The sequence below is a fragment of the Mercenaria mercenaria genome, chromosome 9 (genome assembly GCF_021730395.1).
Source record: "Mercenaria mercenaria strain notata chromosome 9, MADL_Memer_1, whole genome shotgun sequence".
In the NCBI taxonomy this organism is placed as follows: domain Eukaryota; kingdom Metazoa; phylum Mollusca; class Bivalvia; order Venerida; family Veneridae; genus Mercenaria; species Mercenaria mercenaria.
In genome coordinates, this window is record NC_069369.1 from 79,692,706 (window position 1) to 79,719,946 (window position 27,241).

The 27,241-nt window shown below is 35.8% G+C and overlaps 1 protein-coding gene across 3 annotated transcripts in view; it reads left to right on the plus strand.

Moving 5' to 3' along the window:
• Positions 1 to 27,241, plus strand: part of LOC123546321 (alpha-1,6-mannosyl-glycoprotein 2-beta-N-acetylglucosaminyltransferase-like) — a 55,581-nt gene that overhangs the window by 13,859 nt on the left and 14,481 nt on the right. The window contains exons 2-8 of one of the 3 annotated variants that reach the window (XM_053551825.1): positions 12,116 to 12,296; positions 13,496 to 14,371; positions 15,232 to 15,329; positions 16,660 to 16,759; positions 18,340 to 18,470; positions 20,492 to 20,567; positions 23,523 to 23,606. In XM_053551825.1, the coding sequence (XP_053407800.1) occupies positions 13,796 to 14,371; positions 15,232 to 15,329; positions 16,660 to 16,759; positions 18,340 to 18,470; positions 20,492 to 20,567; positions 23,523 to 23,606 (1,065 nt within the window). In that variant the 5' untranslated portion in view covers positions 12,116 to 12,296; positions 13,496 to 13,795. The other 2 variants (XM_053551826.1, XM_053551827.1) reach the window with 2 other exon arrangements.

Below are 27,241 nucleotides of genomic sequence, written 5' to 3' on the forward strand. Positions count from 1 at the left end.
TGATATTTGATATGTAGCATTGCCTTATGGTCCTCTACCAAAATTATTTAAATTATTACCCTGGGGTGAAAAGAGGCCCCACATCGGGGGTCCTCAAGTTTTACATAGACTTATATAGGAAAAAACTTTAAAAATCTTCTTGTCTGGAACTACAAGACCTAGGCCTTTGATATTTTGTATGTAGCATTGCCTTGTGGTCCTCTATGAAGATTGTTCAAATTGTGCCCCTGGGGTGAAAAGAGGTCCCGCATCAGGGGTCCCAAGTTTTACATAGACTTATATAGGAGAAAATTTAAAAAATCTTCTTGTCTGAAACTGCAAGGATTAGGCTTTTGATATTTGGTGTGTTGCATTGCCTTGTGGTTCTCTACCAAAATTGTTCACATTATTACCCTGGGGTGAAAAGAGGTCCTACCCCAGGGGTCCCAAGTTTAACATAGACTTATATAGGGAAAAAAGAAAAGTCTTCTTGTCTGAAAGTTCAAGGCCTAGGCTTTTGATATTTGGTATGTATCATTTCCTAGTGGACCTCTAACAGGATTGTTCAAATTATGCCCCTGGGGTGAAAAGAGGCCCCGCCCTGGTGGTCACTTTTTATATGAGTTATATAGGAAAAAATACTTAAAAAATTATCAGATCATATTTCCTGGACTCTTTAAATATATTTACCTGTTGTATCCAAGTGATTACGTGTCACCTTACTGTAACCTTAACCTACTGACCTAGGCTACTTTCTTGTTTTTTGAGATACAGCCTTGAAAATTGGATGACATGTACAGTTTTGCATACCGATCTTAAAACTGACTTTCAGTTACCATGAATCTGACCTACTGACCTACTTTCTAATATTTTAGCATCAATTTGCCATTTTTAAAGTTTTAGCTAGGAAATTTGTTCAAGCAAACAACTCTACTCAGGTGAGCGATATAGGGCCATCATGGCCCTCTTGTTGAGAATAGACTCAGGGTAAAAGTAATTGTGGACACATTTGCAATGGACATTGAGGACCTGCTCTGCCATTAGCCATTGTAGCCACAGTGGCTAATAAATGCCACTTTTGCTACAAATTTGATGGTCCATTTTGCAACTTCAAACATATTTTTGTATGATTTTAACAGCTTTTTCTTTATTTGGCTACAGCCAATTATTGGCAAGGGCAGGCCCTATGAATCATAGAGTTACAGTTTCCATCTTTAGTTGACATTCATGTACTCTTAGTATATTTGGTGTACTAATCATTAACCTTTAGCCTGCTGGCGGCAAGTGATTTTGCCTTTGCTATTCAGTCAGTAAATTGTTAGTGAATACCCCTTTGAATGATAAGTGGTATTGCCCAAAATGAATGACGGACCAATCCATTTTAGAAATTTAGCAGGGTAAAGGTTAAGGAAAACATGTCACTTGAGCCTGTTCAATATAAACATAGAAGAGTTACAAAGAATACTGTTTTGTCAATCTGACTAAAGTACATCTCCTATTACGCTACGCTTAGGATCTGAAAACGAGCTATTGATAGCCTTGTTCTGACGACCCTTTCGCTAGCCAATCAGAGCTTAACTTACAACATTTTGCAAATCTATAGTTAGCCTTGATTTTTGATATTTACAATTCTTATGTCGTAATGTGTCAGATAGCCGGTTAGCTCAGTCGGTAGGCCACTTGCTTTGTAAGCGAGGGGTCCCGGGTTCGAGCCCTGGATTGACTGTACATTTTTCTTACTCTTTGACATTCGAACAAGTTGTCTGATTGGTTCAAATAAAAATAGATTTGCAAAAATAAAAATAGCAATATTGGAAATCCAAAATATACAGAAGATGAATGTGAATGGGTCATTCTCAGATCTTCGTTTAGAAGATCGAGTACTTTAGTCAGATTGACTGTTTTGTTTGTTTCATTTACTGACAGGTCTTTTTTTGAAATCAATATCAGTTATAAATAATAAAACGTTTATATCAGTCTGTTCAAATGCAGTGCTTTCCTGATTTATCAGTAGAAATCAATATATTTGTGATATCATTATCAGTAATATAATTTGTGTGTACATTATACTTTTTTTGTAAAGTTTATATTTTGTGGAAATATATAACCGTTGAAAGGCATGTTTTTTATGATCTGCAATAAAACATTCATTTTCTTGATGGTTCAAAGTCTCAATGGGATGAGAAAAATGCTCATGTTATCCAGTGCTTCAAACAGTGCAAACACAAAAAATACTGAGTAAATGGCCAGGGACCCTTGAGTTACGCCAGTCAGCTGTGGGGCTTAAATCACATTTGCTCAAGCATTGTTTCGCTTATATTAACCTTTTCCGTGCTAATTTTTTAAAATGGACTGGCCCATCATTCAGTTTGGGCAGTAAACACTGTCTGAATAGTGAACAGTGCAGACCATAATCTTGGCCTGCACTGGCCGCAAAGGCAGACTCACTTTGCCTGCAGCAGGCTAAAGGTTAAACCAAGATCTAACCACATATTGTAGGCCTCTCCCACCCCCATCAGTTATTTGCTGTTTGATCTGTAACAGATTGGGTATATTTTCTTAGACACCTTGTGTTATCAGTTTGAATAAAGAAGCTAAAATATGTCAACTCATATAATGTACAGTCTAACCTGTCTTAAGCAGCCAGCCAGGGGAAGCAGACAATTTGGCGCTTAAGCCAGGTGACCGCTGATCGGAGGTGCAGCCAGTATAATTATGTATTTTTCAGATTTCTGACCAGTTTAGCCTTTAGGCCCATTTCTTTCTCGGTTTTCTATTATTATTTTACCCGGATACAATGACGTGCATTTGCCTTCGCAATACGAATGGTCTTCTTAGCAGTCTAAAACTCCGACGTGTTTTATTTACAACAACAATTGTTACAGACAATTTTCCAACTTCTAAACAAGTTTGTTTACAATTTTCGCCATTTTGGTAAGGGAAGCTACTCTCCGCACTTATTGTCTACACTAAAATCTAAGATTGACGTTACGTTCCGTAAAAGTTAGAGTGGTTTATATTTTTTCAAACACAATAAATTTCGTATAAAAATAGTATTTTGATGACAGAAGTATAAAAAAATCACAAATATGCTACTAATTAGTTATCGAGTATTATCTTTAACCGAGATCAAACTGTGAACAACAAAATTGACACGAGGTGACACGCTAATTGCCGATAATTAAGTTGGCCATTTGATCATAACAAAAAGGGGATTACACCTTTGGTTATCAGTTTTAATTGAGAAGCTCATGTCATTTTGTCGTTCTTGTGGTGAAGTCACGCGAAACTTAGCAATCATGTGCTTCTCAAAAATCGGGTGTCTTCGGCAATTATCGCCTAAAAATAATTGGTTTTGGAAGAAAAATGGCCGCTAAAAGGGGTCAAAAACAGCGGTCGGGAGGCAATTTCGGTGGCAGGTGGCCGCGGATGGCAGGTGGCCGCTGAATAAAGTGATAAAATAGAGCAAAATCCGTCGGGGGCATCATAAAATGACCGCTGAACGGAGGTGACCGCTGATCGGAGGTGACCGTTAGTACAGGTTAGACTGTATTTTCAAAATACAATAAAATTGAATTAAGATTCTTTCCAGATCTGTCACTGTAAGCATAAAATGCTGATTGGGCTTTGTAATGTCCAATAGTTAAGGACTTGGTTGAGGAGCGAAATTTGTTCAGTGGATGTTAACATTTCTCCTTCAACTTTTTCTTTCACGAAGTGTGCTGTGTGAAGTGTACTGTATATTTTGGGAACTTTTTATCCATGAAAACACTTTCAGTCACTGAAATATGTAGAAAAATGAGCCGCGCTATGAGAAAACCAACATAGTATATTTACGACCAGAATGGATCCAGAACAGCATTTGCGCAGTCTGATCAGGATCCATGCTGTTCGCAAACGGTTTCTCAAATTGTAATAGGCTTTGAAAGCTAACAGCATCTGCGCAGGCTGGTCTGGATCCATTCTGGTCGCAAACGCACTATGTTGGTTTTTTCATGGCACGGCTCAAATCATGATAAGTGTGACAGACCTTGCCTGTTAAGTTTACAGATGAAATTTAAAAAAATGATGTGGTCAGACAGAGTGCTTGACAACTCAACCCCAAGATTGATTAATTTGATAGCTGAATATTTGGTTCACACAGCAATATCTGCACATGTGACTTGATGAAATCATTAAAAAATATTTATTTTATGTTTTCCAGTGAATTATAGAGTTTTCCCAGTGAAATAAAAGTGATAATCCACAGTTTTGAAACAGAAGATTATCATTTTTATTTTTCACTGTTTTTGTGAAATTAGTTCTGGTCCTTCGCCGCGATTGAAGTCAAATTGTATACCGAGCGTTATGAATACCGGGGACCATAATGACGATGACGTCGTTAAAATGACATCATTTGTGTTATGCTTTCTGTTGATCTTTCCCGCAATTTTCGACATTTTATAAATTACGCAACAAAAGTAGAGTTTTACACATGAAATAAAAAGAAAATTTGTTTGTGTCAGTGAAATATCAATTTATTTCACTCGTGAGCATCAAAAAAAGTCATTTTCACTCGTGGCTACGCCACTCGTGAAAATATCAGTTTTTGATGCTCACTTGTGAAATAAAATTGATATTTCACTGAAACAAACAAATATCCTTTATATATCTTGCACTTGTTTTTCAGTAGTTATTTCACTATTTTAGAATTGATTTACAGAAACATGCAATATTCATGTGTGCCAGGTCAATACTTACAGACAATAGATTTAATAACCAAAAGAACTTGTTTCCACAATATATTGTACTAGGTGCATATTATACAGAGATGTGTAATATACGTGGGTGTTTGCAGTAATTAAATATTTACTGATTCACACTTGGTTTGATGTAAAATGTTTATTTAACATCAGTGATTTCTTTTTGGAAAAAATAAAGGTGCCTGTGCCTGCTGAATTGGGAAAAATAAGCGCGATAATTCCCAAAATTGGGAAAAACAGAAATATGTTTAATTTCCATCCGTACTAAGTGATATAAATCTGTACATTTCCTAACTGAATGTTGTTTGAAGAGTTTACATTTTAAGCTCGTCTATTCAAAGAATAGTAGAGCTATTGGACCCGCCGTGTGTCGGCATCCGCGTCCGCGTCCCGATTTGGTTAAGTTTTTGTATGTAAGCTGGTATCTCAGTAACCACTTGTTGGAATGGATTGAAACTTCACACACTTATTCACTGTGATAAACTGACTTACATTGCACAGGTTCCATAACTCTATTTTGCTTTTTTACAAAATTATGCCCCTTTTTCGACTTAGCACTCAAGAATTTTTGGTTAAGGTTTTGTATGTAAGCTGGTATCTCAGTACCCACTAATGGGAATGAATTGAAACTTCACACACTTGTTCACTGTCATCATCTGATATGCGCTAAGCAGGTCCCATAACTCTACTTTGCATTTTTTCAAATTATGCCTCTTTTTCCACTTAGCAGTTTTTGGTTAAGTTTTTGTATGTAAGCTGGTATCTCAGTATCCACCAATGAGAAAGGATTGAAACTTCACACACTTGTTCACTGTCATGATATGACATGCAGTGCAAAGGTTCAATAACTCTACTTTGCATTTTTACAAAATTATGCCCCTTTTTCAACTTAACAGTTTTTGGTTAATTCTTATATATATTATGTAAGCTGGAATCACAGTAATGGGAATGGATTGAAACTTCACACACTTGTCCACTGCCATGAGCTGATAAGCACTGTGCAGGATCCATAACCTTGTTTCACATTTTTACAAAATTATGCCCCTTTTTCAACTTTTGTATTCATTCAGTTGACAAGGCTGTTGAATAGTCAAGCGTTGCTGTCCTCCAACAGCTCTTGTTTCAAAACCACTTTTGGATTTAAAATCGGGAAATTTTTGGGTGATTAAATTAATTAAGACACCAATACAACTTGTAAGAATTGTATTTATCAATTTTCACTTCATGCCCTTGAAATTTGATAACGTCTGAAATTTCGACTATCCGAAAATTGAAAATTGGTACAAACGTGCCGATTTTGATCTCCAATTTTTCAAAAAATAGGAGAGATATTGTCATTTTTCATTACCATAAATGATTAATTGGCATAACGGACTGAAGTCCATAATTCTCTTGAAAATCAGCAATGTTTTGTTTGTCACCTGTTTTCGTGATGGTAACCTCGATGCGATTTTGATCTTAAAAAGGACGTTTTTGATGTCATTTCAGCCAATTTCATGTTAGATATTGCGGATCTCACATCTGAATATAAGCTGTTACATTTTGGAAATAAAATCTTATAATTTGAGGGGGGGAAAACATCTCTTTTAAAAATTGACGATTTTTTTGGGAAAAATGGCTTATTTTGGCGAGGGGAAAGTATAAATACATAAAAAAAATCACTGGACATCCATCATCAAGAAATAAAAAAAGGGGTGAAAACTTGTAATAGATACTTGTAAAGGCTATGAATTTAATGCTGTTCAATTGGGAACATTGTTTTATGTTTAAATTTTAATAGGGAAAGAGGACACATCTAGGGATCGTGGGATCATGAGTTTGATCATCATGACAATTTGATAAAAGACGTGTCTGAAATTATTTGTCCTCCACCTCTGATTCATGTAGGGAAGTTGGCAGTTACTTGCGGAGAACAGGTTTGTTCTGGTACAGAATCCAGGAACAATTGTTAGGTTAACTGCCCACCATTACACAACTGTTGAAAAATGGCATTAGACCCAAAATAAAATGTCAATAATTTTATACTAAAGACCTCTTCTACAAATTATGTTTACCAAGTCCTGTGAGGGATTTTATTTTTAAATGAGAGAATACTGGCAGATGCATTGAATTTCTGAGATGTTTCACATAAGCACTCACCCCCACCCATAACCTTCCTAAAAATGAAGAAGACTTGGACTTAGTATTTCAGGGCTTTTTTATGCCCCCATTAGTTTTCAACTGTCCGTCCGTTTGTTAGTTCGTTCGTTCGTTCGTTCGTCACAACGTTAACTTTTTGCATGAAGGCACTTTACTCACAAACCACTGCACCCAGGATCTTCAAACTTCACATGCTGATAGTACTTATTGAGTACACGACCCCTACTGACTTTGGGGTCACCAGGTCAAAGGTCACTGCACTGCGGGGGCATTTGTCACCATTAGTGACAGCTCTTGTTCATCTATTATATTCTGTATTGTTAATACATGTAGTACCTTTACCTTTACCTTTAGAATTAAAGATAAAAATTTCGACGTGTTTGAATAAACAGCACAAATCTTAGCTTAAGGCTAATGAACAAATGTGCTAAGGAAGGGACACATTTGTGCTCCTTTTCATTTATTCCGGTATATAATGGGTAGAAATTCCTTTAAATCATATTTACAATTAACACCATAAATGTGTAATTTCATCCATATTTATGTCCCCCTTCGAAGAAGGAGGGGTATATTGTTTTGCAGATGTCAGTATGCCGGTTGGTCGGTCTGTTGACCAATCCATTTCTGGATGATAACTCAAGGACGCTTAGGCCTAGAATCATGGAAGTTGATAGGGAGGTAGGTCAAAGGTCAAGGTCACAATGACCTGGAACTGTTAAACAGTTTCCCGATGATAACTCAACAACGCTTGGGTCTAAGATCATGGAAGTTGATAGGGAGGTTGGACATGACCAGCAGATGACATCTAGTGATTTTGAGATCAGTAGATTCAAGGTCAAGGTCACAGTGACCCATAACAGTTAAATGGTTTCCGGATGGTAACTCAAGAACGCTTGGGCCTGGGCTCATGAAAGTTGATAGAGAGGTTGGTCGTGACCAGCAGATGACCCCTATTGATTTTGAGATCAGTAGGTTAAAAGGTCAAGGTCACAGTGACCTGGAACAGTTAAAACGGTTTCTGGATGACAACTCATCAATGCTTGGGTCTAGGATCATGAAAGTTGATAGGGAGGTTGTTCAGGACCAGCAGATGACCCCTATTGATTTTGAAGTCAGTAGGTCAAAGTCACAGTGACTCTGAACAGTTAAACAGTGTCCGTACGATAACTTGAGAACATTTGGACCTAGGATCACGAAACTTATTAGGGAGGTTGGTCATGACCAGCAGATGACCCCTATTGATATTGAGGTCAATAGGTCAAGGTCAAGGTTACGGTGACCAGGAACAGTTAAACAGTTTCTGGATGATAACTTGAAAATGAATGGGCCTAGGATCATAAAAGTTAATAGAGAGGTATGACATGCAGATGACCCCTATTGATTTTGAGGTCAGTAGGCCAAAGGTCAAGGTCACAGTGACCCAGAACAGTTTAACAATTTTGAGGATGATAATTTGAGAAGGCATTGGCATAGGATCACGAAACTTTATAGGGAGGTTGATCATGACCAGCAGACGACCCCTATTGATTGTCCAAACGCTACTATGCAATTTAATAAATACTATTACAGTATTTGTTGTTTGGTATTTCTGAGATGTTCGGTTAGGAGACAGAATTTCACAAAGTAAAATATGTTAAAAAGCTGCTGCTGGAAAGAGAATAGTCCCTGCTATCACGGTAACCCATATATATGTGTCAAACATGAGAAAAATATCTAAAATATGAGATAAATCAAAGAAGTGTTAAATGCATGACTGTGTTATCCTGCATAGCATTTAACATAGATAGCTTACTTTTCCATTGCAACAGGAATGGTGTTCAATTTCACTCTATAAACAGATTGTTTTCCTTGTGAAATGAGGGCTTAGGTTAAAGTCTCTACAGGTAATAAATAAAATTTTCTTTCATTTACTCTTCATGTTTTGAAATCTAACATTATAGCCATTTTTGATGTAAACCAGAAATTCAATAAAAGCCAAAAAATTTAATGATTTCTCAGTATTCAGTTATGAAAATTATGCATTTTATCAATTGTCAAATGCTATCTTTTAAAGGGTCAGGTACCTTCTTTGACATACAATGATCTATGCTTCTAATCAGTGAAAGGTTGGACATTTTATAAGTTCATGAATAAATCCTCAGGGTTTTTTCTGTCATGTGTTTGGTGGTCGTGTGCATAAATTATAATTTCAATTGTAGGCCTGAAAAACGAAAGCCATTTAACATAAATGAAGGTTTCAGAAAAGGACTGTGAATGTTAAATACCTATTAAGATTAAACTAACACTTTCAACAGCAGATCATAATTTTCACTTATTTGTTTTCACTTTGTGCTTAGTACAAGTTAGATTTTCACTGAAGGTATTTTTAAAATTTAATCGAGTTACTTAAGTATTTTACAGCAAGCATAAATTTGATAAACATACTTTGCCTGAGGAAAGATATAAATATAAAGCCTATTATAATATTATTGTATTGTGTTTGTAAAAGATAGGCATAGGAAATAGAGATCAATATAATTGCACCTTTACTAATCCTACCAGGTGTTCTGTATTACAAAAGTGGATCTATTGTGACATTTTGATACAAGCAAAACTGTATTATCTGCACTATTATTTACCTACTGGTACTTTGTTTTATTATTGGCTTGTTAAAAGTTAATTTTTTACCATATGTAAGTTGACAGAATCATAGGAACCATGTCTTGAGGGGTAAATCAAACACAAATGAATAAATCCTTAATGATTTTGTTGTGCAAAAAAGTATGATATTGTGTCTTAAACAGTTTTCATTTTCCACTCAATTGTGTAATTGCAAGGGAAGTAAACTAATAGATCTCTACTTATAAGTTATAGCCCAAGGCAAGAGTTGTCATTCTTTGTGGATCACAACTTTAAATTAAAAATTAAAACTTCTGTTATTGATATTAACAAAACTATCATAAACTTCACATTTGTGAAATCATTTTTGGTTATTTCAAGGACTTGGAAATTAATTTCTAGACTTTATTTAATGTAATTCTATCATTGAAAATTTTAGGGCCTATCTCTACAATAATTGTATATACTAGATGAAATTCATTAGAAATACAAATTTGAAAAAAGATTTACCTCCCTTTGCCTAACCAAGGTACATAAAGATTTTAAACTTGCCTTATAAATTTTTAAAATATCCTGATATCTATCAACTAGAAATTATATCAAAACAAAAATAAATACTCAGCTTTTTAGATAAGGGGATAATTACAAAAAAATATAAAAAATGGTGAAACATACTGTAAAAACATATTTTAGCTGGGTCAAAATTTCATGAATTTGAAACTGTCATAAAATGTTGATAAAATGTGATTAACCGCCTTTAAAATTCACCTTTTATAATTATACATGTCATGATGCATATCATTATTTTCGTAACTGCCGACCATTTTAAAATGGATGTGGACTTGGTTTTTAGCTCACCTGTCACAAAGTGACAAGGTGAGCTTTTGTGATCGCGCGGTGTCCGTCGTCCGTTGTCCGTGCTGCGTCCGTAAACTTTTGCTTGTGACCACTCTAGAGGTCACATTTTTCATGGGATCTTTATGAAAGTTGGTCAGAATGTTCATCTTGATGATATCTAGGTCAAGTTAGAAACTGGGTCACGTGCCTTCAAAAACTAGATCAGTAGGTCTAAAAATAGAAAAACCTTGTGACCTCTCTAGAGGCAATATATTTCACAAGATCTTCATGAAACTTGGTCAGAATGTTCACCTTGATGATATCTAGGTCAAGTTCAAAACTGCGTCACATGCCTTCAAAAACTAGGTCAGTAGGTCAAATAATAGAAAAACCTTGTAACCTCTTTAGAGGCCATATATTTCACAAGATCTTCATGAAAATTGGTCAGAACGTTCACCTTGATAATATCTAGGTCAAGTTCGAAACTGGGTCACGTGCGATCAAAAACTAGGTCAGTAGGTCAAATAATAGAAAAACCTTGTGACCTCTCTAGAGGCCATATTTTTCATGGGATCTGTATGAAAGTTGGTCTGAATGTTCATCTTGATGATATCTAGGTCAAGTTCGAAACTGGGTCATGTTCGGTCAAAAACTAGGTCAGTAGGTCTAAAAATAGAAAAACCTTGTGACCTCTCTAGAGGCCATATATTTCATGAGATCTTCATGAAAATTGGTCAGAATGTTCACCTTGATGATATCTAGGTCAAGTTCGAAAGTGGGTCACGTGCGATCAAAAACTAGGTCAGTAGGTCAAATAATAGAAAAACCTTGTGACCTCTCTAGAGGCCATATTTTTCATGGGATCTGTATGAAAATTGGTCTGAATGTTCATCTTGATGATATCTAGGTCAAGTTTGAAAGTGGGTCACGTGCCGTCAAAAACTAGGTCAGTAGGTCAAATAATAGAAAAGCCTTGTGACCTCTCTAAAGGCCATATTTTTCATGGGATCAGTATGAAAATTGGTCTGAATGTTTATCTTGATGATATCTAGGTGAAGTTCGAAACAGGGTCATGTGCGGTCAAAAACTAGGTCATTAGGTCTAAAAATAGAAAAACCTTGTGACCTCTCTAGAGACCATACTTGTGAATGGATCTCCATAAAAATTGGTCAGAATGTTCACCTTGATGATATCTAGGTCAAGTTCGAAACTGGGTCACGTGCCTTAAAAACTAGGTCAGTAGGTCAAATAATAAACAAAACCTTGTGACCTCTCTAGAGGCCATGCTTTTCATGGGATCTGTATGAAAGTTGGTCTGAATGTTCATCTTGATGATATCTAGGTCAAGTTCGAAACTGGGTCAACTGCGGTCAAAAACTAGGTCAGTAGGTCTAAAATTATTAAAATCTTTTGACCCCTCAAGAGACCATATTTTTCAATGGATCTTCATGAAAATTGGTCAGAATTTTTATCTTTATAATATCTAGGTCAAGTTCAAATGAGCTCAAAAACTAGGTCACTATGTCAGATAATAGAAAAAACGACGTCATACTCAAAACTGGGTCATGTGGGAAGAGGTGAGCCATTCAGGACCATCATGGTCCTCTTGTTTGTTGGAAGATTTTGATTTGCTAAGGTGGTGATTGTAGGCTTCTGATTGGATAGAACTTAATCAGTGCTGTACAATCACTGTATACATGTACCAGGGAATGGTAGTGGTCCACTGGTATTAGAGAATATATTTGTTATGTCATAACTCACCGTTTATATAGTATATGGGATTTGAGATCTTTTTCAATTATATATTTTGCTATTTTCAGGGATCAGGATGACATGATGGGTTAGACTAGCAGTTGAATGAATTTGTGAGAATAGACTGTTACAAACAATTGTGGACAGTTCTGTGAATTAGCAAAGTCTATATACAGCAGGGTTAATGCCAGGAAACTGTGAGCAAAGAAATTGATTGATATCACACTAGGGGGCAAGCACCATCAACAGGTACAGTGCAGGGAATCAAAACTCTTGAAATTTTGGGTTGCTTAATTAGCAGACCTTAATTCACAGTGACAAAATCAGCTACTTTGCACCCACAACTGCATACACATGCACAGTCAGGCTTATACTGGTAATAACAAGTTTGCACCAACTTAACTGATTGGAATATTATACAGGAAAATTCTTATTAAGAACATATAGAGGATATTTATTTGTTTCAGTGTAATAAGATTGAAATATATTTCACGAGAACACTAGATGCAATATTTCCAGGAGTGGTATAACCACCAGTGGTGTTCAGGAGTGTTCAAAAGATATTTTGATCTTACATGTATAACAAACAAACTCTTTTTTTATTTCAAGGTTTGACTAAATTTTCCCATGTTATAGTTTTTTACCAGTGAAAAAATATATTTAATATTTTTCATAGTGAAAGTACCAGATATATTTCTCTCTAATGTTTCCATAATTCAATGAATAGCATCTTTATAAATGAAATTGTCATTATTAGAGACAATTTTGGAAGAAGAGTTTTGTCTGAAGGTCGTTTAAAATTTCAGGAGAATTATCTGCATGAGTGTATCACTGAAATGATCAGATGTACAGTAAATTAAATTAGCTATTGATTTTAGTGCAGACACCAAAATGAAAGAAATATAAAATTGTTTTTATTTAGATTATCTGTATAAATTAAATTGCCATTTGGAGTGGAAATAGAATCAAGGAAACTGATTTTACATGTGATGATGGTAAAGTTAAGATGGGTTTATTAATTTTTCTTTGATGTTCAACTGACTGCCAATAGACATGTTTTAATGGCCCATTAAAATTATTAAGCATAGAAAGACAGTAATTTTGGAGGCTGTATTGTAAATACATTAAACAGGAACAGAGAAAGAAAAACTGTTCCACATGATAAGAGGATTACAGATTTTTACATTGACAGTTTTCACCCCAAAATCGTGTCACAACCTGGGCTTAACAAAAGCCGAGATACTTCTGAAAAAATAGAACTGGGTTATGGTGTAAGAGATTATTTAAACTTGGTTTAAGAAGGTTTAGCAATGGTTAGGGTTTTATTTTGTATGGACATACACTTTGTTATACCTGTATATTGGATATATCAGCCTTTGAGGTTATGTTACGATATTTTCTAAATTTAATTGGAAATATTTTAATACATGTGCATAAATCAATTACAGGAATGTGCGACAAAGGTACTGCATCGTAATGAAAAGCCTACAGGAACATGTTCACAAAAATATTCAGCATTGAAATATTCATACTGCTAAATACGACAGGCAAGCAGATTTATTCCAAATTAATTCAATAAGTTGTTATTGAAATAACAATAGATTATTACTACAGTGAGAAAGGATATTATTTGTTTTCAATGTAGTGTATAAGAGAATCAGGAAAGGAGATATATATATATATATATATTGAGTCTTGAAATGAACAAGCAGACGGTACTAGTTTATTCGATTCTGTGATAGCAGCAAATGTATATGCGAGCTATGAGGATACCACGATTACGAAGACTTTTACGATGGTTGTTTATGATCGTTCTTTGTCTATTTGTTTTGCTCAACTTGCACATTCTAGTGAATTTTCAACCAGGCTCTACAGATAATCAACAAGGTTTGAATTTTAACGATTTCGAGAATCACATAAAAAGGGAACAACCACATGTACAGCGAGGCGATTCGGGAAAAAGGATGTTGCAAAATTCGGAAGGAAATAACAGATCTCAGTTTATAATTGAACCAAATTTTTTCAACGGCAGTGACGACAGATTAACAAACAGCGTCGATTCTGAAAACTTGACGCAGATTCAGATTGAAATAGAAAAAGTTAATTCAGCACAACGAATACAAAATATTCATCGCTACGGACTAAAATTAAATCATGAAAGTGTTGTGATAGTTGTTCAAGTTCATGATAGATTTGAATACCTCAAAATTTTGTTAGATTCATTGAAGGAAACAAAGAAGATCGAAGAAACATTGCTCATTATCAGTCATGATGTGTACTCAGAACCATTAAATAAACTAGTCAAAGACATTGAATTTTGTCCTGTAAGTATTTTCTGATATTTTTTTTACTGTTTGCTCTTATTTATAAATACTTTATTATATTGCTTAAACCATTGTGATTTTTAATGCAGTTTTATTTTAGCTCACCTTGGCACAAATTGCTTGAGGTGATTTTTGTGATAGCCCTGTGTCTGAAGTGGGCTTTTGTTCAAAGCTACCTACACTACTTGATCTACCTGAACCTGTATGAAATATAGGTCAGGTGTTACCCAGGTGAGCAGTTAAGGACCACTTTGGCTCTCTTGTTGATGTTTCCGTGGTTACAGTGTTAAACTCAAGCATTTTGTTCGTATTTTCACAGACTCAAGCGATTGGTATTTTACTATATGGGCCGCGCCATGAGAAAACCAATATAGTGCGTTTGCGACCAAATGGATCCAGACCAGCCTGCACATTTCTGCAGTCTGGTCAGGATCCATTATAACTGTTCGTTTTCAGAGCCTATTGCAGTTAGAGAAACTGTTAGCGAACAGTATGGATACTGACCAGACTGCGCATAGAAAAACTGTTAGCGAACAGTATGGATCCTGACCAGACTGCGCGGATGCGCAGGCTGGTCTGGATCCATGCTTGTCGCAAATGCACTATGTTGGTTTTCTCATAGCATGGCTCATATAATGATATACCATAATCTAGTTTTCTTGTAAAATATCATTTATATTGCCAGTTATTTATAATGCTGAAATACATGTAACATTAAATAAATCAGAAGTACAATTGTCTCACAGTTTTAAGAAACAGATCCCATATCGAAGACAGTAGGTTAGATAGATTAGGTAGAAAGATTCAAAATTCTTAAATTTGAAGGCACTTGTTGTATTAATTTTTATTCATGCTTGCAGGTTTTGCAGATTTTTTTCCCACACACATTGCAGTTACATCCAAAGTCATTCCCAGGGGAAGATCCAAAAGATTGCCCTCGTAACATGAAGAGAGAAGAGTAAGCCAGCTTTGTTTTGATAACATTCAAGCGTTTTGTTAAATTTCCATTCCTTCTGTCAAATTTCAAGCATTTTGTTAAATTTCCAGTCATTTTGTAAAATTGCAAGCTTTTGAATAGTTCAAATTTTTTTATTAGAATTTCAATCTTAAAGTATATTCATAATTTCAAGCATTTGTTTGAAACTTGATACACATCATTAACATGAAGTGGACATGTGCATATTGTCAGAACATACTTACCCGAGTTTTAGCTCGCCCTGAGCACAAAGTAAAAAACATGATCAACAGGGGAGTGGTAGGTCACTTTTCCCCATGTATGTAGTGGAACCTTTAAAATCTTCTTGTATGAAACTGCACATATTGAACAAGTCAAAACTCATCATACAAGAATTATAGTGGGTAAGTTTCTGTAGTAAAGAGTTATGGCCCTTGCTTGAATTAGTCAAAATTTTCATTGTTTACACATTAAAGACATTTCTGTAGCAGTCTTTATAAAACTTACACAGAATGTAAACAATTGATCTTGATTAATATTGATGAAGAGCAGGATTGCTCCAACTACACCATCTGGCAAGATATCATATTGTTCATGAATTTCAGGTCACTGTCTCATGTTTTGTGAAATCTTCATTAAGTTCAAACTTAACAAAATTCTTCATAAAAATATGATAATGGGCTGGTTTGCTTTAATAATACCAAAGTTATGACCCTTGAATTAAGGAAAATCTCTATTATTTACATTGTAAACACATAAAAAAGCTCATTTGAGCAGTCTTCATAAAACTCCTTTGTACAGAATGTGTAGACCACAAGATCAAACAAGAATGATTTTTAGCAAAATTGCTTAAATAAGACTTAAGATGTTAACTTGTACAAGTATTTTGGCGAGCAGTGTAGGGCCATCATGATAGGTTTATGTTGCATAAGCAGATATGCTTACAAAAAATAAACATTATGTTCTTATGCATTGTGTCTGAAATCATTCATACTCCACCTCTTATTCATATGGGGCAGTTACTTGCGTAGAACAGGTTTGTACTGCAGAATCCAGGAACATTGCTTAGGTTAACTGCCCACTATTAAGTAACTGAAATACTGTTGAAAAAACGGCGTTAAACTTGAAACAAACAAACATATCTTATGCCTTTGATCTGAGCTTCAGGACCTATAGACATTAAACTTTGTAGAATGAATGCTTGTATGTTAAATTTCAAGGTCAGTCGGAGTACAGGGTGAAAAATAACAGCTTTGTATCGAAATTTTAAAACATAAGGTAGAGAGAAAAATGTAGGAAAGATAACTAAGGATGAAAACATTTTATATTTCAGGGCAGTGAAAGTTAAATGTCAAAATGCTGCCTACCCAGACAAGTACGGACATTACAGGGAAGCTAAATACTGCCAGACTAAACACCACTGGTTCTGGAAGGTACGTTCTGTGTTTCTGTCTCGTAAATAAGTCTGAGCCGTGCCATGGGAAAACCAACATAGTGGGTTTGCGACCAGCATGGATCCAGACCAGCCTGCGCATCCGCGCAATTTGGTCAGGATCCATGCTGTTCTCTAACAGTTTCTCCAATTCCAATAGGCTTTAAAAGCAAACAGCATGGATCCTGACCAGACTGCGCGGATGCGCAGGCTGGTCTGGATCCATGCTGGTCGCAAACACACTATGTTGGTTTTCTCATGGCACGGCTCATTAGTCATTCTTGAAAGTATATGTTATATCTTTATTCTGAGATATTACAGTCCAACTTCATTGCTTGACCTCGACAGGACCAGCAAAATTTGAGTTATCTCGAGTCATCAGATAAGATTTATTATACTGGGATTTTACTTGAACCTGATGATGAGTTTGAGAGATGGGCGGTGTTCGAATTATCGAAATTTGAGCGAAGTTCGACTGTACTGTGAAACCATATAAATTCTGTTGCATAAAATTTGTTGGTTTGACAAAAATATCTATTTTGTGTAGATATTTAAGGTGAAATGAGAGCGTATTTTATTTGTATCAAGGAAGATATTATACTAAGTTCTGTTGTCTCCTCTCTGACTAAGTTTTGTTGTATTCTCAAGATGAGACATAAAAAGTGATACCAGCAGATCCCTCGCTCAGTATTAAAAGGGAAACTGGTTCCTCTCCTTCTCTCATACTCTTGTTGTGATTCATTCCATCAGAATTCAGGTGTTGAGAGTGATTAATATTAGTTATAGAACTTGCTTCACAATCAACCTGAAATAAATTAGTATAAACTGAGAAGGGTAATTCATGTTGTACCCTCTGGGCAGGCAAGTTATGTTATATCTTCCAGGAAGGTAAGTTTTATTTTATCCTCAAAATGATGCTGATGTTTGTTTCATATTTAGATCATTTGACTGGGCGATGTTCTTATAGTGTGTTTATGCATCAAAATGTAGTTAAAATACAAACATATATCAAAATGAGCAAATGTTCAAATCGGGAGGAAATTACAATCAACCTGTAGTGTAAGTGTTCTAACACGGTACTACATTCTCCGATTTTCGAAATAAGCTCTGTCAGTTTAAGAATAAAACAAGTAAATTTTAGTTACCAACCGGAGATAGCTGCACAGTGGAAATGTTGACAACTCTTTTCATTATCACCACTTTTTGGTGGTGGAGCTGGGGTTTAGTAGCTGTGTGGTGAAAGCTTTAGCATTTGGCTGTCAAACTTCATAGGATGATTGCCTGTTTTCAGTTGGTGACCCATAGTTTTATCAGGGTGAGTAGGTCAAAGGTCACAGTGACATTGAGCCTATAAATGGTTTCCATTCAATACCAGGAGAACCCTTGGGCCTACTGCCATCAAACTTGATACCTTATTTATTTTATCCTTACAGTTATACCATTTACTGAATGTTGATATACTGTATACTTACAGTTAAACCATATACTCATACCTACAGTTAAACCATTTACTGAATGTTGATATACTTTATACTTACAGTTAAAGCATGTACTGAACATTGATTAATTTTATACTTACAGTTGAACCATATATTTGAAAGAGTAAATGTGATGAAGAATTATGAAGGATTAGTTCTGTTGTTGGAAGAAGACTACTACGTGACCCCAGATATTCTGTCAGTTCTCCAGATGATGCAGAATCTTCGCAACAAGTACGTTCTTTCATGAGGATAGGGTGGTTTTCCGTACATATGAAAATATTTGAGCCGTGCCATGAGAAAACCAACATAGTGGCTTTGCGACCAGCATGGATCCAGACCAGCCTGCGCATCTGTGCAGTCTGGTCAGGATCCATGCTGTTTGCTTTCAAAGTCTATTACAATTAGAGAAACCGTTAGCGAACAGCATGGATCCTGACCAGACTGCGCGGATGCGCAGGCTGGTCTGGATCCATGCTGGTCGCAAACCCACTATGTTGGTTTTCTCATGGCGCAGCTCATTTATTATATACCTTTATAAATTCTGTTTAAAATACTGCTTCTATTTCACAAGTAGATATGAACAGGCAGAAAAAAAGTTGTATTGTACCTTTGGTATTGTATGTTGCCGGACTATTTTCAATAAATATTCACGATCTGACACAGTTCTATAAATAGAAACACAAAAACTTCGCTCATTTCTATTTTAACATTGACAAAGATTTCGTTCGATAACAAAACAACAAACAAAAACACGGAGGTATATAATAAAAGAGTCATTACAACAATAGCTCGATCTGGTATTTTGTATCCGGCTCTCATGTATTTTGCAAGGACGGATCACACTCGGTGCTTTTTGCCTCGTGAGATCCGATCTGGCAAATCCTCTTGAGCCGAATACAGCATCCCATATCGAGCTACTATTATAATAACCCTATTGTATCTGCTAAAATCATAAGAATTTTGGCTGCAGTGGGTGAAGTGGTAATAGTTGCTGATGTCAGTCATTTTGCCCTCTCTTCTGTGGGTGTGAGCCCAGTTTGTGAGGATGCCATCCAGCTGGCTTGTAGAAGGTCAGTTTTTCTACCAGGGTGCTCAGCCATTCCTGAAATATTGCTTCAAATCACTTGACACATTAACCAAAGTGGGTTTGAGCCTTGCTTGGGGCCATTGAATTCTTCATGTGAGTAAGCCATCTAACTGGCTTACGGAAGGTCGGTGATTACCAAGGTGCCCACCTGTGATGAAATCATGCATGGAGGGGCACCTGGCTCTTTTTCTCCCATCTAAAGCTTGAAAGTTGCCATATGACCTATAATTTTGTCAGCGTGATGTTAAACCCAACAAATATGAAAAAAAAAAAAAAAATCCTGAAATAATGTCCAGAGAGGCCTCATCAAAAGTGGGAAAGTTACCATATGACCTAAACATTGTGTTTGGGTTTCTTAAAGGCAAACAAAACAAACAAACAATATTGTAAAATCATTTAATTTCATGGGCATTATATTTCATGATCTTGTCAGAAAAATGACTTCACGGGGATATAAATTTGTGTGTTTCAAAGATAAGATCAACTGAAAATTTGCTAATTCATCGGGATTTAAATAATTTCATGGACTGATGCAACAACATGAAGTTTATGAAAACTAATCTCTCTTGAATTTTAATGATTTTACTGTAGTTTAGCTCTAAGGTTGTGTATGTAGGAAATCTTCATTAATTGAATTGAGGCACTTGCTACATGTTCACTGTTTAACTGCCAGAATTAGAATTTACAAGTGTTTTATGAACATGGACTTTCAAATTTGGTGAAAATTGCAGTGTTCTAGATTTTTTTGACATGCGAATGCGATATTTATGGAAATTGCATAACTAAGATCCTGTTAATAAGAAAGAATGTTTAACTTAGTCCACTAACGTGAATAAGGATGTTATTTACCAAAGTTGTGAAATGATACGTTTTGTAAAATGAGCCATGCCATGAGAAAACCAACATAGTGTGTTTGCGACCAGCATAAATCCAGACCAGCCTGCGCATCCACGCAGTCTTGTCAGGATCCATGCTGTTCACTAACAGTTTCTCTAATTGCAATAGACTTTGAAAGCGAACAGCATGGATCCTGACCAGACTGAGCAGATGCGCAGGCTGGATTTGCCCAGGCTGGTCTGGATCCATGCTGGTCACAAACGCACTATGTTGGTTTTCTCATGGCGCGGCTCAAATTCATTTCAAAGATGGATTTTCTGTTTCCTAGGGAGTGTAAAGAATGTAAGATACTGGCAGCAGGGAACTATGACAAAACCCAGAATTTTGGTGCCAATGCTGGAAAGGTATGCTAGATTTACATAATTGTAGTTCACTGTGTGTAACAGGTTATAATCAGTCGCGGTTTTGATGCTGGCGCTGCCTTATACAAATCTGCAGTGTTATGCATATGTGATAACTGTCTCTGATTATTTACACCTTTTATCAAAGGAAATGACCACAATGGGGATGCAGTAAAATAATTTTGCTTGATGTGTCCAAAACACATAGGAACCTGAATGATGGCTGTTTCCACACATGTTCTAGAAAATAATTTCCAGTGATAAAGCTTTATCCGTGTAGCAAGATAATCCTTCCTCATCTGTATACTCATAGGGTTTATTAAGATTATTTTATTCTTTTGATTCTACCACTAAGATTGGTGTGCTTAGTCCCCTACTGGTTGAAAACCAGTTTCGGGGACTATAGGAATGCACTTTTCCGTCATTCCGTCCGTCCGTCCACAATTTCATGTCCGGTCCATAACTCTGCCATCCATGAAGGGATTTTAATATTACTTGGCACAAATGTTCCCCATGATGAGACGACGTGTCATGCGCAAAACCTGGACCTCTAGCTCAAAGGTCAAGGTCACAATTTGAGGTCAAAGGTCAACAGGGCTTTTTTCCTGTCCGGTCCACAACTCTCCCATCCTTGAAGGGATTTTAGTATTACTTGGCACAAATGTTCCCCATGATGAGATGATGTGTCATGCGCAAATCCCGGACCCCTAGCTCAAAGGTCAAGGTCACAATTGGAGGTCAAAGGTCAACAGGGCTTTTTTCCTGTCCGGTCCATAACTCTCCCATCCATGAAGAGATTTTAATATTACTTGGCACAAATGTTCCCCATGAGGAGACGACGTGTCATGCGCAAAACCTGGACCCCTAGCTTAAAGGTCAAGGTCACAATTGGAGGTCAAAGGTCAACAAGGCTTTTTTCCTGTCCGGTCCATAACTTTCCCATCTATGAAGGGATTTTAATATTACTTGGCACAAATGTACCTCATAATAAGACGATGTGTCTTGCACAACTTTCAGACCCCTAGCTCAAAGGTCAAGGTCACACTTAGCAGTCAAATGTTAACATAGCATGAACAGGTCTGTTTCGTGTCCGGTCCATAACTCTGACATTCATTAAGGAATTTTAATATCACTTAGCACAAGTGTTCCCCATGATGAGACGACATGTCATGCGCAAATCCCAGACCCCTAGCTCAAAGGTCAAGGTCACAATTGGGGGTCAAAGGTCAACAGAGTTTTTTTCCTGTCCCGTCCATAACTCTCCCATCCATGAAGAGATTTTAATATTACTTGGCACAAATGTTCCCCATGAGGAGACGACGTGTCATGCGCAAAACCTGGACCCCTAGCTTAAAGGTCAAGGTCACAATTGGAGGTCAAAGGTCAACAAGGCTTTTTTCCTGTCCGGTCCATAACTTTCCCATCCATGAAGGGATTTTAATATTACTTGGCACAAATGTTCCCCATGATGAGACAACATGTCATGCGCAAAGCCCAGACCCTTAGCTCAAAGGTCAAGGTCACAATTGGAGGTCAAAGGTCAATAAGGTTTTTGCCCTGTCCGATCCAGAACTCTGTCGTCCATCAAGGGATTACAATATTACTTGGCATAAATGTTTCCCATGATGAGACGACGTGTCATGCGCAACACCCAATACCCTAGCTTAAATGTCAAGGTCACACTTTGAGATCAAAGGTCAAGAGGATTTTTTTCCTGTCCGGTCTATAACTTTGTCATGCAAAGCAGGATTTAAATATCAGTTGGCACAAATATTCCCCTGGATGTGACAACATGTCATGCGCAAGAACCAGGTCCCTAGGTCTAAGGTCAAGGTCATATTTAGAGGTCAAAGGTCAAATTCAAGAATGACTTTGTACGGGACATTTCTTCTTCATGCATGGAGGGATTTTGATGTAACTTGGACCAAATGTTCACCACCATGAGGCACCCTTGTTTTTAGAATTACGTCCCTTTGTTTTTACTATAAATAGATTTTATTGTAACTTTTTTATTACTGGCGGTAGAGAAAAATCGAGACCACTTTTCTGTGGTACAGCATGCATGTTACATCCAATTTTTAGGTGTATTTTGACCTATCTCTACCTGGTAAAGAGTTTCTTGTGGACTTGTATTATATAGATTTTTTTTTTTTTTTTAAAGATTAATTTCCCTTTGTTGTTACTATAAATAACTTACATGATAACATTTTTATAATCAGCCAAAAAAATTCAATATGAAAACAACTGTAGGTTTTTATATATATAAATTTTAATCCAAGTGTTTTGTTATAACATATTGTATATATAGTACAATATTGTTTATACATCATTGACAGATATCAGTTCATTATGTTATACTGCAGTAGAGAAAATTAGGTGCCTTCCAGTAGGGGACTTTGTATTGCATAGCAATACTTCATTCACTTGTTTTTACTGTAGATGGCTTCATTTTAAGTTTACAAGTGGAGGAAACAGATCATATTTCTTGCGTTTTCGCATGTTTTTGCATTATGAAGGTCTACATTTATTAGGGTTGATATTTGTATATTTATTGGTTTATGAAAATATATCAGCTGGTTTGGCAGAAGCTGCTTTTGGTTTGGTGCTTTACATGTAAGGCAGAAAACATCATGATAGATTTATCAAGTATACTGCACGTACATTAAATAATTGTCTATTAATCTTGTACAGTCAAACCTGTATGAAGCAGCCAGCCAAGAGAGTCACATGTTCTGGCTGCCTAAGGCAGGTGACTGCATAAGACAAAATTAGAACAGAAAGTCAACTTAGAAGTTAGCTGACTGACTGATTTAAAGGCAAATGGCTGTTTAATACAGGTGGCCAGTAAGGCAGGTTCAACTGTATATTGTGAAGACTGGGAAAGTCATTTTGTGGAATGTGGTAAGCTATAGTACAAAGTGTAAGCAGAAATTGCCATAAAGCTGTTGTTTGTTATAGCCTGGTAATCAAACTGGAAGCGTCAACCTTGTGCAGGGAAATAATACAACAGGAAAGCCATCGGGTGCGGAGGGTGCCAGCAAGGTTGTAATGTACAGAAAACTAATGCCTTTTTTACCTTCATGTGCTTTGATCAGGCCATATGATTTATGTACTTCAGTATAGAGACCAGTCTTAGAATGCAAGCTTATCATTGGTCAGTTTCAAAATTGTGCTCTGAAACAGCCAATCAGGTGCTGGAATATCAAGACTGGTCTCTAAACTTTGAATTAAAACTTTAGATCTAATTGTTGTCTCCTGTTTAGGCTTTCAGAAATATTTTTCAAAAATAGAAGTTGTTACAATAAGAAGGACAAAAATGTCCAGTCTGTATAACTTACACTGGTCAGAGTACTGAATTAAGCAATCAGGGTTTAGGGGAGTGTGTGTATTCTTGTTATAACAAAAGTATATTGATAATGATGTAGAAAATTTTAAAAGTAAGGAATATAGCATATTAAATGGAGGATATTTTAACACATAGTCTTATACAGTAAACCTCATTTATAAGGAACTCTGATATAAGGAACACTTGGTTATAACGAACACTTTTTCCATTCCCAAAGTACGAAATTCAATGGAAAACACCTCGGTTATAGCGAACAGACATAAAGAATAAAAATTATTGAAAACCGTAAATAAACAGGAGAATCACTGATGGCGTCAGAGTAAGGTGAGCGCTTTCATGTGCTTTCATGCACATGATTAAACACAAATTGTTTCATTTCTATGATCTTTAGTTTGTTAATTCATGGAAACAATAAAAAGAAAATGTATAATATCATCATTATATTAACTCAAGATTATGTTCAAAAGGTACATATATACTAGGCATTTCATGTTAACAATAGTGAACAAAAATCAGTCACGGTAACCAAATCTTTGAATTTTAATATTGTTCATTATTGTCCCATTCTTTCCTAAATAAATATGCAAATTAAGTGTCATTTACAATGGCAAAAAGTCCAGTTTACCAAATTTCCAATTGAAAAAATTATGGTAGGTGCTAAAATGGACAAAAGCAAAACTATAGGTATAATTTACACTTTAATTTGTATATATTGTTTTGATTTTGCTATATTAATGACGGTTTCTCCTTTAGTAGATTTGAGTTCTATACTTACATGTTCATGACAATGTGTGCAAAATAAAAATTTGAACATTTATTTTATAATAGTATTGATGCCTATTCACATAAGGTGCCTATTTACAAGCAAGGTAAGGGGAGTAACTGCAACATATCTTATAGTCATAATGTAGCACTCTCTAAAAAAGAAGATAGAAATAACCAACAAAAAATAAGCACAAATTACAGTCATTCTTACTGACGTACATTTTGGCTTAGTTTAGGTTAAAAGCCATGTTTCAACACTATTTCAGTCATATATATGCAGGCAGTTTACCTTACTATCTCCAGGAAAGGACCGGTACTAGACTCGCAACTTTCTCACAAAGATTCATGGACGGCCCGAAGTGTGAACACATTGCTCTTTTCAAACGTCAGTAAAATAGTGTTCGCTCTACAAATTGTGTTCGTTATACAAACCGCGGTTACAAGGAACTTTCCAGATCATTCTAGTGGATTTAGAGTTATGGCTCTTTAGTTATTCAAAATTGCCAAATTTCAGTCTAGTTGGATAACCAGCCAATGTAGATACGTATTTTCAGAGTTTGTCGAAATTGCAAAAAATTACAGTGTCCACTTGATAAGTAGAGAACTGGTATACTTAAAGTCAAAATTTATTTTTGCAGTGATGAGTGTATAATATATTATTGTGACACTTTAGCAATTTTGTTTGTTCATTTTTATTTATTTTAAAGATAATTTGAAAAGTGTTAGTGTTATGCTTCACTGCTTTGGCATTTTCTTTTAGCCTTATAAAATCTATGTTTCACTGCTGATTAACACACTTGCTATAGATAGCAGATTGGGTAATTCTCACAAAAAAAACTATAATTTTGCTATATGTGAACATCATGAAACACTGAAGTGAAAATCAGCATTTTGTCCATAAAGATAAATAGCTGAAAAAATATTTGAGCCGCACCATGAGAAAACCAACATAGTGCATTTGCGACCAGCATGGATCCTGTCCAGACTGCACGGATTAGAGAAACTATTTGCAAACAGCATGGATCCTGACCAGACTGCGCGGATGCGCAGGCTGGTCTGGATCCATGCTGGTCGCAAATGCACTATGTTGGTTTTCTCATGGTGCGGCTCATTTCTGTGATGAATATTAAGGTAGTGGAGCCATAATGTCAATTAGCAAAATTAAGTGCTTTCCATATATGCGATTTTTGGCATTTTCCATTTATTATGGAAAGTTGTTCGTGCGTTCAGCTACTTTACGTCCAAAGAATGCCAAATTGCCACAGGTATATATAATGATATGGAAATTTAGGAGTTTCTTTACGGGTCCACAACCTTAAGGAGGTAGGTTACCTTCATATTTGTATGTGCGCATGTCCAACCGGAAGCTAACGTGACGATTTACGACGACATTTACGACAAACTAAATGTGTTTGTATATTCATTTTTCTAAAAACAAATCATGAACCTGTCTTCGAGCTGATACTTTATGGTTTAATAATGTAGAAATAATGAAAACAATTGCCGCAGAAACGCTTCAAAACAATGTTGCCTTTAAATGACGTCATTGACGTCATGACGTTACGTGTCAGTTACCGCGCAAAATTAGTAGCTTTATCTTGAAAGTACGTAATTCTGTGCATTTCCTTATTTAAATATTTCAATAACCATTTTTTGCTGAAAAATTTTTATGAGTCTTTTGCTCAGAATAATAATCATATTTTGCTTCTTTTATGTAGTTATATTGAAACGTTATGCAGAATATAAGAAAAATGATGATGTTACACCAATGTTATTGGAATATAGCTGGTGAAAGATTACTTTTTACGGCCATTTCAAATAAAAAATCTAGCAGTTTGATTTGTAATACCTATTTTTCAGGTTCCCTTGATAATTTGTTACTATATACTAAAACTAAGATCTAAATTGTTCAAATTTCAGTAGAAAATAGTGGTTTCTTGAATTGAATGATGTTACCATGGAAACGAAGCCCGTGACCCATGTATCTAAATGTAAAATATCAAAAGCGTTTACACTGGTCTATCTAAGAAACACAGCTTCAGCTTTTATTTCATTTCACAATATCCATGAGAATAGTACACCAACTTGAACGATTTTTCCATGAAAAATACCGACGAGGGGTACTGCTGTAAGTATTCTAACCTGTGAAATTTGTTTGAATAAATGCAGATAATACGAAAATATAACTAACGTTAGAATTTAATATGTTTTAAAGCTACATTAACTAGAAAGATAATCTTATTCAATATTTTTTTATAAGAAATTACGACAAAAAGCATGATTAAAGCTATTTTAAACATCTCTGTTGCCATGGTTACTTTATACTTTAAGAAAAATAGGGTACCATGTAAAGTGCATGGCATTTTGCTAATAATATTACCCAAATATTCCATGATGGTTATTAACAGAATGGCACTGAAGCCGTCGAAAACCCCTATTTTTATACATAGTTGTTTAAAAATGAAAGAAAATGCGTTACCATGGAAACACGAGCCCCGCGACATATGCATTTTAAGCTTATGTTAGAAAGCTAACGTGCATTCTAGTAAAATTATCAATTATGCAG